The 15,476-nt window shown below is 34.2% G+C and overlaps 1 protein-coding gene across 2 annotated transcripts in view; it reads right to left on the bottom strand.

Moving 5' to 3' along the window:
• The window catches only part of LOC145267088 (vacuolar protein sorting-associated protein 51 homolog), a 131,595-nt gene that overhangs the window by 22,456 nt on the left and 93,663 nt on the right, over nt 1-15,476 (bottom strand). Inside the window, exons 13-17 of one of the 2 annotated variants that reach the window (XM_080123081.1) lie at nt 14,261-14,383; nt 9,116-9,220; nt 5,962-6,102; nt 934-1,163; nt 503-529 (exon numbers count right to left, since the gene is read on the bottom strand). In XM_080123081.1, coding sequence (XP_079979207.1) covers nt 503-529; nt 934-1,163; nt 5,962-6,102; nt 9,116-9,220; nt 14,261-14,383 — 626 coding nt within the window. The remainder of the gene's footprint in view (nt 1-502; nt 530-933; nt 1,164-5,961; nt 6,103-9,115; nt 9,221-14,260; nt 14,384-15,476) is intronic. The other variant, XM_080123082.1, reaches the window with a different exon arrangement.

Consider the following 15,476-nt stretch of genomic DNA (forward strand, 5'->3'; position numbering starts at 1 on the left):
TAGAAAGATATCGGAGAAACAAATGCCAACAAAAATCATAATAAAAGATGTTCAGCATAAAAATCATCATCAACCACCATCACCATCATAATCAACATCATCAACAACAGCATCATCATTATAACCACCATCATCATCATAATTATCAACGACAACAGCAGCATCATCGTTACGACTACCAACATCATCATCATCATAACCAACATCACCATGACCACCACCATCATCATCATAACCATCAACAACATCATTATCTCTGCAACAAACATCATCATCATGACCACTACCGTCATCATCATCATCATCATCATCATCATCATCATCATCATCATCATCATCATATTCATCATCACCACTATCATCATCAGCATGATCAGAAGAACCCAATGAAGGAGGAGAAGAAATAGAACAAGAGTAAGAACAAAACAGAAATTATACACAAGCTGCTTTTCTCAGCCATAGGTTAATGTTCATACCTTTCCCCACAAAGAAAACATCTTACCTTGAAAAGGACTTTGTGTTCTGTGTGCTGTTTGCCAAAAAAAGAAAAATAATAGTAAGAGCAAGGAAACGTTTATAGGCGTTTAAGATATTCTAGAGAGTTCCCATCCATCGTAGCCAATTTAAATTGCTTTCGGTTTTAAAAAATGGTTACTTTTAGACAGTGGCGGCTGGAGATCTTTCTTTTTTTCCTTTTTTCTCTTTGTTTTGTGCCGTTTCTCCTTCTTCCTATTCCCCAGTTTTTCAAACTTATTCATGACTCGTTTTTCTTATCATTTTTTGCTCTTTTGGTACCGTTTTATTCTCTGACATTTTTATGACTAGCAGGGCATTTCCCGGGACCATAACTAAATAGATATTAAATAACGCTAATCAAGTTAAAACCATGCGAATGAATATCGTTTCAAGTATGAAAACCGGGTGATGTCTTACCTGGGCGTAAAGTTCCACTGCGTCCGTCTCTGCTGCTGTGACAGGCTGTAACTGTGTGTCCGTCTGCTTGAATCACTGCTCCTCTCTTTGCGTACACCTTCTTCATACAACTGCCCAACCTGCACGTCGATGGCTGTAATGTCTTCTACGACCCGCTTCATCACAGCACGGACGTTGCGCGGCTCAATTGTATTAAGCCAATCTCTCGTCTCAACACTCTTGCGTAGCATCTGCAAGCAAACGTTTTTCATAAGACCATTGCATAGATTCGTTTTTCAGTGTCGCTTTAATTGAAATTCCATGGGTGGATTAATTAATAAATAATTAAAATGTACTTTTTTTTTTCCTTCAAGCGTAACTCAATCTCAGCAAGCGACATATGTTTTAGCATATATTTTGCTGGATTTAAATATACAAGAAAGAAGCCTTAAAGAAACAAACATTGATCAACTCACTATGTGTTGAGGTATTCTGTTAAAAAATAAATTTTATGTCTAAATTTTAATTTATGGGTTTCATTTACACTTTATATATATATATATATATATATATATATATATATATAGAGGAAAGATAAAAATATCAACATTTCATGCCCATTTTTGGGGGACTTCTTCAGGATGATAAAATGATTGAGGAAAATTAATTTAAAACCATATTACAGACAATAAATGTTGGTTAAGTAAAGTAATATTATCATATAAATAATTTCTTTGTTGACTGAAAACATTTTAGATCATTTTTAACTCCAAAATTAACTAGTTTTACACTTAAAACCAAAAATTAACTAGTTTTACACTTAAAATCAAAAATTAACTAGCTTTAAACTTAAAACCAAGATGGCTACTTCATTAAATATGCGATGCTGAGGCTGCTACGGAATTTCTTTTTCCAACATTATGTTTTCATGCTTATCTAAGCAAAACAATTTATAACAGAGCAGATATAAAAGAATACCAGTACAGCTATATTCCAAGTTCCAAATATTTATTTTTCGTACCAAACAGTTCTTTTGGCATATCAAAACTTCAGTAAAATTTTTTACAGATCTGTTTCGTTACACAGAAATTATTAATATGTCAATATCGAATCTTTTCCTACATATACTCCTCTGAAAAATAGAAATTGACACGTTTTGATAAAATATGCATTTGAATTATATCTCACCTTTTTGTGTGTACAAATCCTTTTTTTTTAAAAGCTCAATGTTTGTCAAAACACACACACACATATATATATATATAATTCCAGGTTAATATTTTCCAGAGGTAAAACAATCAATGAAGTTTTAACACGGTTAATACATGAATGTTAAATACTGAAGTAGGAGAAGATATACTTTTTATTTGTTTTACATAAGCATTCATATGTTGCTACACATTCATGAATATGTTTCAGTCAACTAATTATAAATAACTAGAGAATTATTTATAACTAGTTAACTGAAAGATATTCATGAATGTGTAGCAACATATTAATGCTTATATAAAACAAATAAAAAGTATATATATATATATATATATATATATATATATATATATATATATATGTAGTATTGGGAATCCCAGCTAAAATGCTATCTAGGTAGTTTGGAGAAATAGTAAGTTATGTAAGTATATTTTCGATTCCCATCAGTGAGTTTAGTGGGGTCACAGAAGGTTAGGGTTGACAGATATCAACATAGATAGAATGCACCGGAAATTAGGGGTGACGGGAATTGTGGTCGTAGGCTTCCGGTTGATGGACACATGTAAGAGTTGGTTTTAGGTTGCAGAGAATGCAGACAGGGAGATTAGGGTCCCTCCGCGACAACCAGGTTTCAACATGATAGGCTTGCCTTAATAAAAGAATTGAAGCTTCAAATCCATCTCGTGTTATCGATGCATCTGCAGCAGTAAGTACCACTAACCATGAGATGGAGGCCATATCATTCGCTGGACAAGGCAAGCAGGTATGTATGCATGCATGACATTATTTGCACATACACGTTGAGACCTTTCAAGGTAAGAAGAAGAAGAGCATACACACATATGTAAGAACACACAGACTTTAAAAGTACCCTTAAAAGAAACGAGTAAAAGGAATCGTAATAAGAAACGTAAAAGAGAATAGCAACAGGAAAGTTTAAGAAGTAGAAGAAGTAAATGAGTAACAAATAAGAACGACACGCAAAAATCATTTCGGAACATATATATATATATATATATATATATTGTTTAAATAAAATCAAGACAACACAGATTGGATTGATTGCAACAAATAGTGTATTTTCATTGTTTGTTACAATTGTTTCGCAACCATTCGGACAATTTCAAACCTTATATCGTTTGAAAATATTCACAAGAAAGGCTGCTCATAAGACGTTGGGAAAAACACTTTTTTTTATGATGAACAACATGGAATCCATTTCCCTTTTAAGGAAAAAAAACTATGTGATAAAAGATTTACCTACATTCCTTCTCACAGAGTTTTTCCGTTTTCTGTTTGTTTCAATCGATTCTATATGTCTACCTATTTTTGTATTTCGATTTTTCAGTTTCAATCGATTATTCATTTATCCTTGCATCCAATCACATATGTTTACTTAATTTAGTTTTTTACTATTTTTCTCTAATTTATTGATTGAAATTACTTTCTTTCTGTAGTTATTTTATTGCATATATATATATATATATATATATATATATATATAGCCTTGGACTCTGCTATTGGCCAGCATTTGGTTGACAACCTGTGCTGTGCCGATAGATATAAAGTAGAATGGTTCAAGGTGCTACATAGAGCAGACTTCAGAAACCATTGAAAGATTTTGGAGTCTGTCTCTATTGCGGTGTATCAACCTTCTTTGTGCCGACAAAAAGAAACATCCAACGCATTGTTTCTCTTTGGGGAACTTTGAATCTTTTCTTCCGTTTTTTTTTTTTTTTTTTCCCCCTCGTTGTGCCAATATATTAATCATTTTTTAAACGTTAATAAATCTATTTTAGTGTCCCCGTACTTTTGGCACATTCAATAAGAACTATTTATTTTCGACATAATATTATTTTGCACGCTATCGATTTTCTCCTGATGAGATGATAGCCGAAAGAGCTCTAGAGAAACTTCCGCTTATTATTTTCAAAACTGTATATAAATTCTGTACCCCCAAACATTTATATATATATATATATATATATATATATATGGGTGTCTAACGAGTTGTTCATATGTGGTAATATATGGATTTATATTGGTCGCTAACGAGTTGTTCATATGTGGTAATATATGGATTTATATGGGTCTCTGATGAGTTGTTAATATGTGGTAATATATGGATTTATATGGGTCTCTGATGAGTTGTTAATATGTGGTAATATATGAATTTATATGGGTCTCTGATGAGTTGTTAATATGTGGTAATATATGGATTTATATGGGTCTCTGATGAGTTGTTAATGTGTGGTAATATATGGATTTATATGGGTCTCTGATGAGTTGTTAATATGTGGTAATATATGGATTTATATGGGTCTCTGATGAGTTGTTAATATGTGGTAATATATGAATTTATATGGGTCTCTGATGAGTTGTTAATATGTGGTAATATATGAATTTATATGGGTCTCTGATGAGTTGTTAATATGTGGTAATATATGAATTTATATGGGTCTCTGATGAGTTGTTAATATGTGGTTATATATGGATTTATATGGGTCTCTGATGAGTTGTTAATATGTGGTAATATATGGATTTATATGGGTCTCTGATGAGTTGTTAATATGTGGTAATATATGGATTTATATGGGTCTCTGATGAGTTGTTAATATGTGGTAATATATGGATTTATATGGGTCTCTGATGAGTTGTTAATATGTGGTAATATATGAATTTATATGGGTCTCTGATGAGTTGTTAATATGTGGTAATATATGGATTTATATGGGTCTCTGATGAGTTGTTAATATGTGGTAATATATGGATTTATATGGGTCTCTGATGAGTTGTTAATATGTGGTAATATATAGATTTATATGGGTCTCTGATGAGTTGTTAATATGTGGTAATATATGGATTTATATGGGTCTCTGATGAGTTGTTAATATGTGGTAATATATAGATTTATATGGGTCTCTGATGAGTTGTTAATATGTGGTAATATATGGATTTATATGGGTCTCTGATGAGTTGTTAATATGTGGTAATATATGGATTTATATGGGTCTCTCATGAGTTGTTAATATGTGGTAATATATGGATTTATATGGGTCTCTGATGAGTTGTTAATATGTGGTAATATATGGATTTATATGGGTCTCTGATGAGTTGTTAATATGTGGTAATATATGGATTTATATGGGTCTCTCATGAGTTGTTAATATGTGGTAATATATGGATTTATATGGGTCTCTGATGAGTTGTTAATATGTGGTAATATATGGATTTATATGGGTCTCTGATGAGTTGTTAATATGTGGTAATATATGGATTTATATGGGTCTCTGATGAGTTGTTAATATGTGGTAATATATAGATTTATATGGGTCTCTGATGAGTTGTTAATATGTGGTAATATATGGATTTATATGGGTCTCTGATGAGTTGTTAATATGTGGTAATATATGGATTTATATGGGTCTCTGATGAGTTGTTAATGTGGTAATATATGGATTTATATGGGTCTCTGATGAGTTGTTAATATGTGGTAATATATGGATTTATATGGGTCTCTCATGAGTTGTTAATATGTGGTAATATATGGATTTATATGGGTCTCTCATGAGTTGTTAATATGTGGTAATATATGGATTTATATGGGTCTCTGATGAGTTGTTAATATGTGGTAATATATGAATTTATATGGGTCTCTGATGAGTTGTTAATATGTGGTAATATATGGATTTATATGGGTCTCTGATGAGTTGTTTGGTATACTATTCAACAAAACATGTGTAAGGCATCACATATATCAAATAAAATGACATGAATGTGTTCTAAATATATTTGTGGTATTTGAATTGTTTAAAAATTTTATATATGAAATAAACCAACCTGAGAAATAGTGAGTCCTTGTACTCGAACGTAATGGTTCAGCAATTTTTGTGCTGCAGTCTTTGCATCATGGCACAATTCAGAGATCGATGTTACCCCGGTCGTGTCTTCCATTAAAAGCTGTTCCTCAGTCAACACAACCTAAAGAAGAGATAAAATAACAATACAAACAACTAAATTCGAGTCAGTACATAGTATGCACAGTGAACTCAGTCAGAACAAATGCATCATTTCCACAAATTGTAACAGAGCACGTGTGAAAATAGCAGCAGCAGCTGAAGGATAGATAGAGATAGTAAAAATATTAGCAGCAGCAGCAGCAGCAGCTCTTAAAGTATGTATGCAAATTAGCAGGTGTGCACAAGCTTGTGTCACAGGAAAAGGAGAGAAAAATACTCCATTTAGTTGAGAAAGAAGCAAAGGGCACACAAGGCAAGATGGATGTGTGAAAGTCAAGGGCAAGAAAGTGCTGGCTGGCACCAGCATGGGGTGGCGGCAACAGAGACTTAAGAAAAACACACGTGTGTGTGCGATGAGACTTTGGAAAAATAATGAAATGCATTGTTTTGGAAGAACCACGAATAAACACATTTCATTTGCACTTAAAAAAAAAAAATGCAGAGTCGGATTTTTTTTTATTTTCGTTTGTTTATTCCTTTGTGACAGTATCAGACGGTGTGAGGGTCCAAGAGAGGTTTGAACTGTAATGATACAGTTAAAAAGTAACTGCCATGTCACTAAATAACCTTTTGAAACTATCCATCTCCTTTCAGCTATCAAGCCTCAGTAGACTATCATCTTCATTCCTTTACCATTGTTTTTTTTTTTTCAAATGAGTAACCACTTATCAGGGCCCGGAGCCACTTGAGGATAAGGGTTAATGAGTGTACAGTGGTCAAAGGAAACATGTAGTAATCGTTAGTAGTGGAAATTTGGTAAATTGGATTACTTAAGGGGGCAGCTCATCAAGAATTTGTTCATGTTGGACTTGAATACAACCATATTGTAGTCAGTTGGAAAGCATAAAAATGGAACAGAGTTCCACAGGCGTGCAGTTCTAAGAAAGAAGCTTTGTTCATGGAATCTACGTTTAGGTTTAGGCACGGATAAAGAGTGTGGGAAATTATTGATAGTGGTTTCAAGTAGATGAGTGTTTTTTGTGAAAGTCAGGACAAAGGGGGACCATAGATTGGAGCACAGACGAGCACTTGTCATGAAAATAACGATAAAGCAGAGACAGGCTCGTAACGTTTTTTCTATAGGAAAGAGGTTGTAGGGAAGAGAAAAGGGCATTCCCCACTAGGCTATGAAGTCTATTTTGTACTCTATCAAGGCAGGATAAGCTGCTTCTAGCAGCTCCTGCCCAGAGGAGGCAACAGTACTCCATCCTTGGACATACTTGGCTCATACAGGTAGAGAATTGCATCAGCTGTAAGATATCTACTGGAGCGGTAGAATGACCCCAACGTTTTTCCAGCAGCCTTGGCAACAGATTTGATGTACGTGTTCCATCTCAGATCAGGAGTAAAGGTCAGACTTAGAAGCTTGTCAAAACATGGAGCCTTCCCAAAACGACGAGAGCCATTCATTTCGATTGATGCCAGATGGGGATCAGAGCATTGATGATGGAAAGATAGAAGCTTGGTTTTAGATGCATTAAAATTAACCAGCCACCTCTTTCCCCATTGCACCATGTGATCAAGATCAGAGGAGAGAGAATCAGAGAGAACTTGGTCATTTATGGCCTTTGAAGTGTTGCCATAGATGGTAGTGTCGTCAGCATAAATGTGTACAAATGATCTTAGGATGTGATTTGGGAGATCATTTGTGAAAATCAGGAAAATACGAAAAGTTGTTGCAACAAAAATAAAAAATTATTTGGATTCTTCGGTCTACTGTTCTTATCTTGTGTTTCATAGACAAATTTCTATGAATGAATAAACAGGTAAAAGGTTTGATTTGTATTTGTGTTAAAATGCAATGACTAAAAATGTCAAACGATCATGGTTTAAAAAAAAATTAAAAAAACAAAACAGATGCACATCTGTTGGTGATATTGAACACAGAAACAGTTTGTTCAGATTTAAACAAGTCAGGCAAACCTTTTGCTTTTCAGCAACATATAATTAAGGAAGAAATTGTATTTTTTAATAAACAAGGTTATCAACATAAAAAACAATTTATATCACTTTTCTGAATTTTTTTGTTTTCTGTCACTTTATGATGGCTATAAAGTTTTTGTATGTAAAAAGAGAAGTACATAAAGTTGAGGAGATCAATGGTGAAGGAAAAGTTGAGAAATGGTCGATTTAGACCAGGGGTAGGCAAACTATGGCCAGCGGACCACATGCGGCCTACCAAAAGAATTCATGCGGTCCTCCAAGTACAGAATATTGAATGCCCAAAAGGATTTTATATTCAGTAATGTGAAAATTAATTGCATTTTTTCTTTGAAATCCTTTTATTTTCTCTATTTTAGATATCAATTATATTGGAAAATATATTATGTGGCCCAGTAAAATTAAAAATTTTTTTAATGTGGCCCTTGCACTGAAAAGTTTGCCTACCTCTCATTTAGACTATTAAGCCTTGGTAAGATAATTAGTCTCGGAGAAAGAAAACTCTAAAATGTTGGTATTTATGAGGGCATATCATTTCCTATAAGCCTTCCTTGAAAACGTATGCTTTAAAGAAAACATAACTTTTTGGAGAGGCATTATTACTGAGCTCTATTCATACTTTTCTTATTTTTTTACTTTAATTCACCCAAAATAAGGCACTAACCTGACAGAGATTTAAGGGGTTACTGTGAATTAGAAGCTATATTTATAGAGGCATTCTAAGTGGGAAGTTTTGCAGTGAGATTTCTCTTCAAATTGCATTTAATTATTACTAAACTTCAAGTGCAAAGATGACATAATATAGAGCGAAGAGATGTTAACTATCCAGGTCATGCGTTCCCAAAAAATCATTCTGATAAGAGGTGCATCTTTTATCCAATTATGGATGGCAGAACAAGAACAATGGAGCTTGTCAAATTTGAAATGACACACCTGAGAGGTTACATCAGCCAGAATTTTGAGAAAATAACAACAAAGATGAGAGTATTAGATCCAAAAATATAAAGTCATGAAAATTAAGTTAACCGACTTACCAAATGGGAAATAATTGAAGTGTTGAAATCCTGGCAGAGTCGAGACAGGATCAGAAGCAGTGACGGAGGGATCGATCCACGTTCAGCAGCTCCTTCGCAGAATTCCTGAGAAAAAAAAAAAAAAAGATACAATAGAAAAGAAAAAAGTAACAATAAAAAAGATACAAAAAAAAAGAAAAAAAGTAACCATAAAAAGTAACAATAAAAAAGAAAAAAGATACAATAAAAAGGAAAAAGTAGCAATTAAAAAAGTAACAATAAAAACGAAAAAGTAACAATTAAAAAAGTAGCAATTAAAAAAGTAACAATAAAAAAGATACAATAAAAAAGAAAAAAGTAACCATAAAAAGTAACAATGAAAAAGAAAAAAGATACAATAAAACGAAAAAGTAACAATTAAAAAAGTAACAATTAAAAAAGTAACAATAAAAAAGATACAATAAAAAAGAAAAATTAACAATAATAAAGAAAGGATAAAAAAAGTAACCATAAAAAGTAACAGTAAAAAAGAAAAAAAGAACAAGTAATAATTAAAAAAGTAACAATAAAAAAAAAGATACAATAAAAAGAATAAAATAACAAGTAAAAAAGTAATAATTAAAAAAAGAAAAGATGTGCTTTGACCATGAAGCTAACAGATTCACAATGTAGACCAAAACGGATCGACCATAGTTAAAGGTGAACTGAAGGCTCCAATTTCATTGGCTACTGCACCGAAATGTGGAAGAAGGCACCAATCCTTTCCCTGGATTGCTCCACTTACTCTTGCTCATCATCTTATAATGTTCCCAGTCCATTACTAAACACTCTAACCATTTTACTCAAGAAACAAATTAAACATGTGTAAATGTAAGTGAGGGTATTTTGAATGCAACCCAATTAACTAGGATTGCTGCCTCACACACAAACATTAAAATAAATAGGGAACGCACATGCGTTTGAGACAGTTTAGTTCGAGTTCGTCAATTTGACAGTTCGACAGTCTAGAGTTAACGAGAAAATCATGATTCAAGATGAGAAAACGAAAAAAGAAGAAAAAAAGATCTGAATCGATTCAGTGGTGCGAGGCTGCTGTGTCAACGATGGAATCCTAATAAGGACTTCTCCAAACAATAAAACCATGTCATGTTTTTTGGATAGCAGACATGAATCGTTGTGAGGTGGCACTGACCAAGAATGAGAAAAAGATACGTGCCTTTTTTTTTTTTTTTTTACATTGTAGTCACCACTTATCAAGGCCTGGAAGCCACTCGAGGATAAGGGTTATTGCGTGTACAGTAATCAATGGGATAGTATCGTAATAATTGTTAGTATTGGAGATTTGATAAAGGGTCTTACTTAAGGGGGGTGGTTCATCAGGAATTTATTTATGTCGGACTTGAAGACATCCAAGTTGTAGTCAGGTGGGAAACAGGCAAACGGAAGAGAGTTCCACAGGTGTGCACTTTTAAGAAAGAAGTTTTGCAGGGAAGAGAAAAGGGCATCCCCTACTAAGCCACGAAATCTATTTTGTATTTTGAAGCAGGTCAGTATCTTTTGAGTGCAAGCCAGGTAACAGGGTTTACCGTCCCACACATACCCCTAAAAATAAATAGGGATGCACATACGTTTTCTAGTCAGTCTAAAGTTTGTGTTCGTCAGTCTTCAGTTCGACAGTCTAGAGTTAACGAGAGAATCTTGATTCAAATGAGAAAATGGATAAAGAAGAAAAAGGAACTGAATCGATTCAATGATGCAAGGCTGCTCTGTCAACGATAATAAAGACTTCTTCGAACAATAAAACCAAGTCGTGTTTTTTGAAGAGCAGGCATGAATCATCATGAGGTGGCACTAACCAAGAACGAGAAAAACGTATGTGTTTTGAGATCTCCTTATATGTGATGCACACCCACACCCATGACTGTGTATACACATGTGCACACAGAACAGAGACCACCATGTCCAAATTATATAGGCACTACATATACAAGAATATATATACACAAATATATATATATGCAAGAATATATATATATATACGTGAGAATATATACATCTCATCATCACCCTGCCTCTCCCCCACAGGACATAACACCCTGACTAAATATTCAAGATCACATAGTATTCGTGGTCGAAATAAGATCTTGGTATGGCTAACCCATAGTGGCTTTTACAAGGAATAGTGCACCTTCCCCAAATGATGTAACCTCAAGTGACAGCACGAAGCTGGATACTCCATCAGACAAGAAGAAATCTTGTCCTGGAATCTAGTAAGATCAAGAGAGCACAAGAAAGATTTATATATAACATATTTAAATAGTTAGCGACAGAACAGTTTTTGATGGTTAGTTGTTCTGCACAAGTCCTGGAGGTGACGGGTTCTCAGTAGACAGAACAGTTTCTGATGGTTAGTTGTTCTGCACAAGTCCTGGAGGTGACGGGTTCTCAGTAGACAGAACAGTTTCTGATGGTTAGTTGTTCTGCACAAGTCCTGGAGGTGACGGGTTCTCAGTAGACAGAACAGTTTTTGATGGTTAGTTGTTCTGCACAAGTCCTGGAGGTGACGGGTTCTCAGTAGACAGAACAGTTTTTGATGGTTAGTTGTTCTGCACAATTCCTGGAGGTGACGGGTTCTCAGTAGACAGAACAGTTTTTGATGGTTAGTTGTTCTGCACAAGTCCTGGAGGTGATGGGTTCTCAGTAGACAGTTCTTGAGTTGGAAGCCACAGAGCAAAAGATTCTTCACGTGTTGACACGGAGAAAACATATGCGAAGTTGCTACAAAAAAGGTTTAACATTTATGGAGCAATTCTGGTTTCTGATTCATTGGTAGCAGAACGTGAATTAATTTGATTCGTCAGTTCTTAGCAGCATCGTTTATAAATAGAATCTCCCGACAGTGCGGGATCATACGTCATTATAAGTCAAAAATATTGCAACAGGGGAGATATAAAGTAGAACTTTATATCTCTTTATATCTATGTATTTCATATAGAGATTAATTGTTAGCCCCAGGAAGTGGGGGTTCCTTGATTTCTTGAGAACTTCGATGAAGTAAAATGGAACACAGGTCTAATTGGAAATGGCGAAACATATATAAAAAACATTATATTTTCATTAAAATTGTAATAATAGAGTTACCCGGTGTTGTCTGGGTGTATTGAGATGGTGTAGTAAGGAGCCCCGAAAAAAAAGTAATAGTAACGGGGGAAGGGGATCAAAACAACAGTAGGCAGTTTGGGTGGAGAGAGGTGTTAAAAAAAATGGTAGTAGACAGGCAGGTTCGAACCCGTAATGCAAAGGAGGAAAAAAAAGGTGTAAAAAAAAATGTAACGTCTTAGCCGATGAATCCATGGCAAAACCGGAAGTCGCGAACATTGAAATCAAGGCTAGTCAATCCAACGAAGACGATGACTTGTGAAAATGTCGACAAAAAAAAAGCAACCCCTCCTTGTATAAAACTGCTCAGTTGAGGGCGGAGGAATTAATGTTTTTGGCCAATATTTCAATATCTGTCGTCTAAAGGATCAAGCTTTAAAACGATCTTGTGAGGATCCCTCGAGCCTGTTGAAAGTTTTTGGCAGACACACAAACACACACACACATTTTTCCTTTTATATAATAGATTATGCATCATTTGTTCATTTAAATGTTCTATTTATTTGAATCACTGTTCTCATTTCGGATACTATTCTCAGAAAGACCTGTGGCGTAATGGATAATAGTGTGCAAAGTTTGTCTGAAGGGAGCTGCTCACAACTCTATACTTATCTATAATAGAAATCTCATCTGTCTGTTTAAATGTATGTATGTATGTATGTATGTATGTTTGCCAAAAAACTTTCGACAGAGGCAACGGATTTTCACGAGATCGGTATCGTTTTGAAGCTCATCCCTTCAGACGACAAATATTGTTAAATTGGCTAAAAACATTAAGTCCTTCACCCTCAACTGGGCACTTTTCTATAGGGAGGGGTCGCTTTTTTCACCAATATTTTTGAAAGTCATCCCCTCTTTTCGATTGTCTAGCCTTAATTTAAGCCTTTGGCAATGGGCGCAACAGCAAACGCGTCACATTTTTTTTTTTCACATTCTTTTTCTCCTTCGCAGTACGGATTCAAGTCGGGCTGCCTACTACTACTTTTTTTTTTTGCTCAACACACACCTCCAAGCACCCGGGCCACACCGGGCACCCAGGCTAATCATAAATATAACATATTTAAATAGTTATTTGGTGAGATATAAAGTGGTGTTTGAGAGGAAAAGCAAGAACTTTAATGGAATATTTGAATATCTATGCATTTCGTATAAAGATCAATTATTAGCCACAGGAATTGTTAGCCATAGAAATTGTTAGCCATAGAAATTGTTAGCCATAGAAATTGTTAGCCATAGGAATTGAAAGCCACAGGAATTGAAAGCCACAGGAATTGTTAGTCATAGGAATTATTAGCCACAGGAATTGTTAGCCATAGAAATTGTTAGCCATAGAAATTGTTAGCCATAGGAATTGAAAGTCACAGGAATTGTTAGCCATAGAAATTGTTAGCCACAGGAATTGTTAGCCATAGGAATTGTTAGCCATAGAAATTGTTAGCCATAGAAATTGTTAGTCATAGGAATTGTTAGTCACAGGAATTGTTAGCCATAGGAATTGTTAGCCATAGAAATTGTTAGCCATAGAAATTGTTAGTCATAGGAATTGTTAGCCACAGGAATTGTTAGCCATAGAAATTGTTAGTCATAGGAATTGTTAGTCACAGGAATTGTTTGCCACAGGAATTGTTAGCCATAGAAATTGTTAGCCATAGGAATTGAAAGCCACAGGAATTGTTAGCCATAGGAATTGTTAGCCATAGAAATTGTTAGCCATAGGAATTGATAGCCATAGGAATTGTTAGCCACAGGAATTGTTAGCCATAGAAATTGTTAGCCATAGGAATTGAAAGCCATAGGAATTGTTAGCCACAGGAATTGTTAGCCATAGGAATTGGGGCCCCCATGAATTTTGAGAACTCCATATGAAGTAAAATGAAAACAAAGACAATCATAAGGATGACACAAGAAATAGAACAAAATATTCCATAGTCTTTGAGAGTATCCATTACGCCAATGCCACATCCATTCCTAAAAATGTTAAAGACAAAAACTCAAACATGGACTTACCGTACAGATGTAGCAGATGTGTTTTATGTAACTTGTAAGAATTCCTTCCCTGACGTCTTGCACACAGAACGGGCCCCGGAAATAAGGTTTCATAGCGAACGTGATGTCGGGCGAGATGAAAGCCTGATGCATAAAAAGAAAACACAAACATTAATATAATCGAATCGGTACTTTTGCAACCAAAAATAAATTTATCAATAAAAAAAAAACAAAAAAATGTAGACGGACGATTTTTCTTTATTTATATATTAAGTTAGGTATGTGTATATCTATCTATATATCTATAAAAGTGAGAATGTGTGTGTGTGAGGACACTTCTCAACCTATATGCTCAACAAATTTTTGATCTACAGACTTGAAATTTGGTATATAAGATATTCGGTGACGTGGAAAACTTTTTAACCCATTTTCATCCGGAGAAAAAAAAGGTCGCTAAGCGGTGAAAATTGAAAAATTGGTATGTGGGAGTCATCAGATTTTTTATCGATTTTCATCTGTTTCAAGATTGTGCACATGCGAATCGTTTATTAAGAATAAATTAGTTTGAGAACATTTTGTAAAGAACGTGTCAAGCTGGCCTAATGGTTATAGTACCCAAGACACTGTCTTTAGGTTTCGATCTCAGCTGGAGTATTTTTTTTTACTTACAAGAAGTGAACTGTTTTTTTTAAAAAAAACCCATAATATTCACATGACTATATACCATTTTTTTTTTTTTTCATTTTTTTAAAGGAATTTAATATTACATTAAATACTGGGCAACACTGGGTACATTATCTAGTATAGCTATAAAAGTGAGAATGTGTGTGCGTGTGAGGATAATCCTTAACCAGTACAATCAGCAATTTTTTTATCTACAAACTTGAAATTTAGTATATAGGGTATTTAGGTATGTAGAAAACATTTTAACCCATTTTCACCCGGAAGAAAAGAACTGCTAAGCGGTCAAAGTTAAAAAATTTGTACGTTGTGGGCCATCGGGTTTTTATCTGTTTGTCAACGGTTTCATGAATGTGCATGTGTGAATCATTCTCATGACAGATTCTTTATGTTAAGAATTAGTAGGTTTGAAAACACTTTTAAAGATCTTGTCAAGTTGGTCTAATGGTTATTGTACTCGACTCACTGTCTTTAGGTTTTGGTTTCGATCTCAGCCAGAGTATATATATTTTTTTACTTACAAGAAGTCAACTTATATTAATTTATTTTTATTGCG

The sequence above is a fragment of the Euprymna scolopes genome, chromosome 42 (assembly GCF_053919585.1).
Source record: "Euprymna scolopes isolate OS-2025 chromosome 42, ASM5391958v1, whole genome shotgun sequence".
NCBI classification, from domain to species: Eukaryota; Metazoa; Mollusca; class Cephalopoda; order Sepiida; family Sepiolidae; genus Euprymna; species Euprymna scolopes.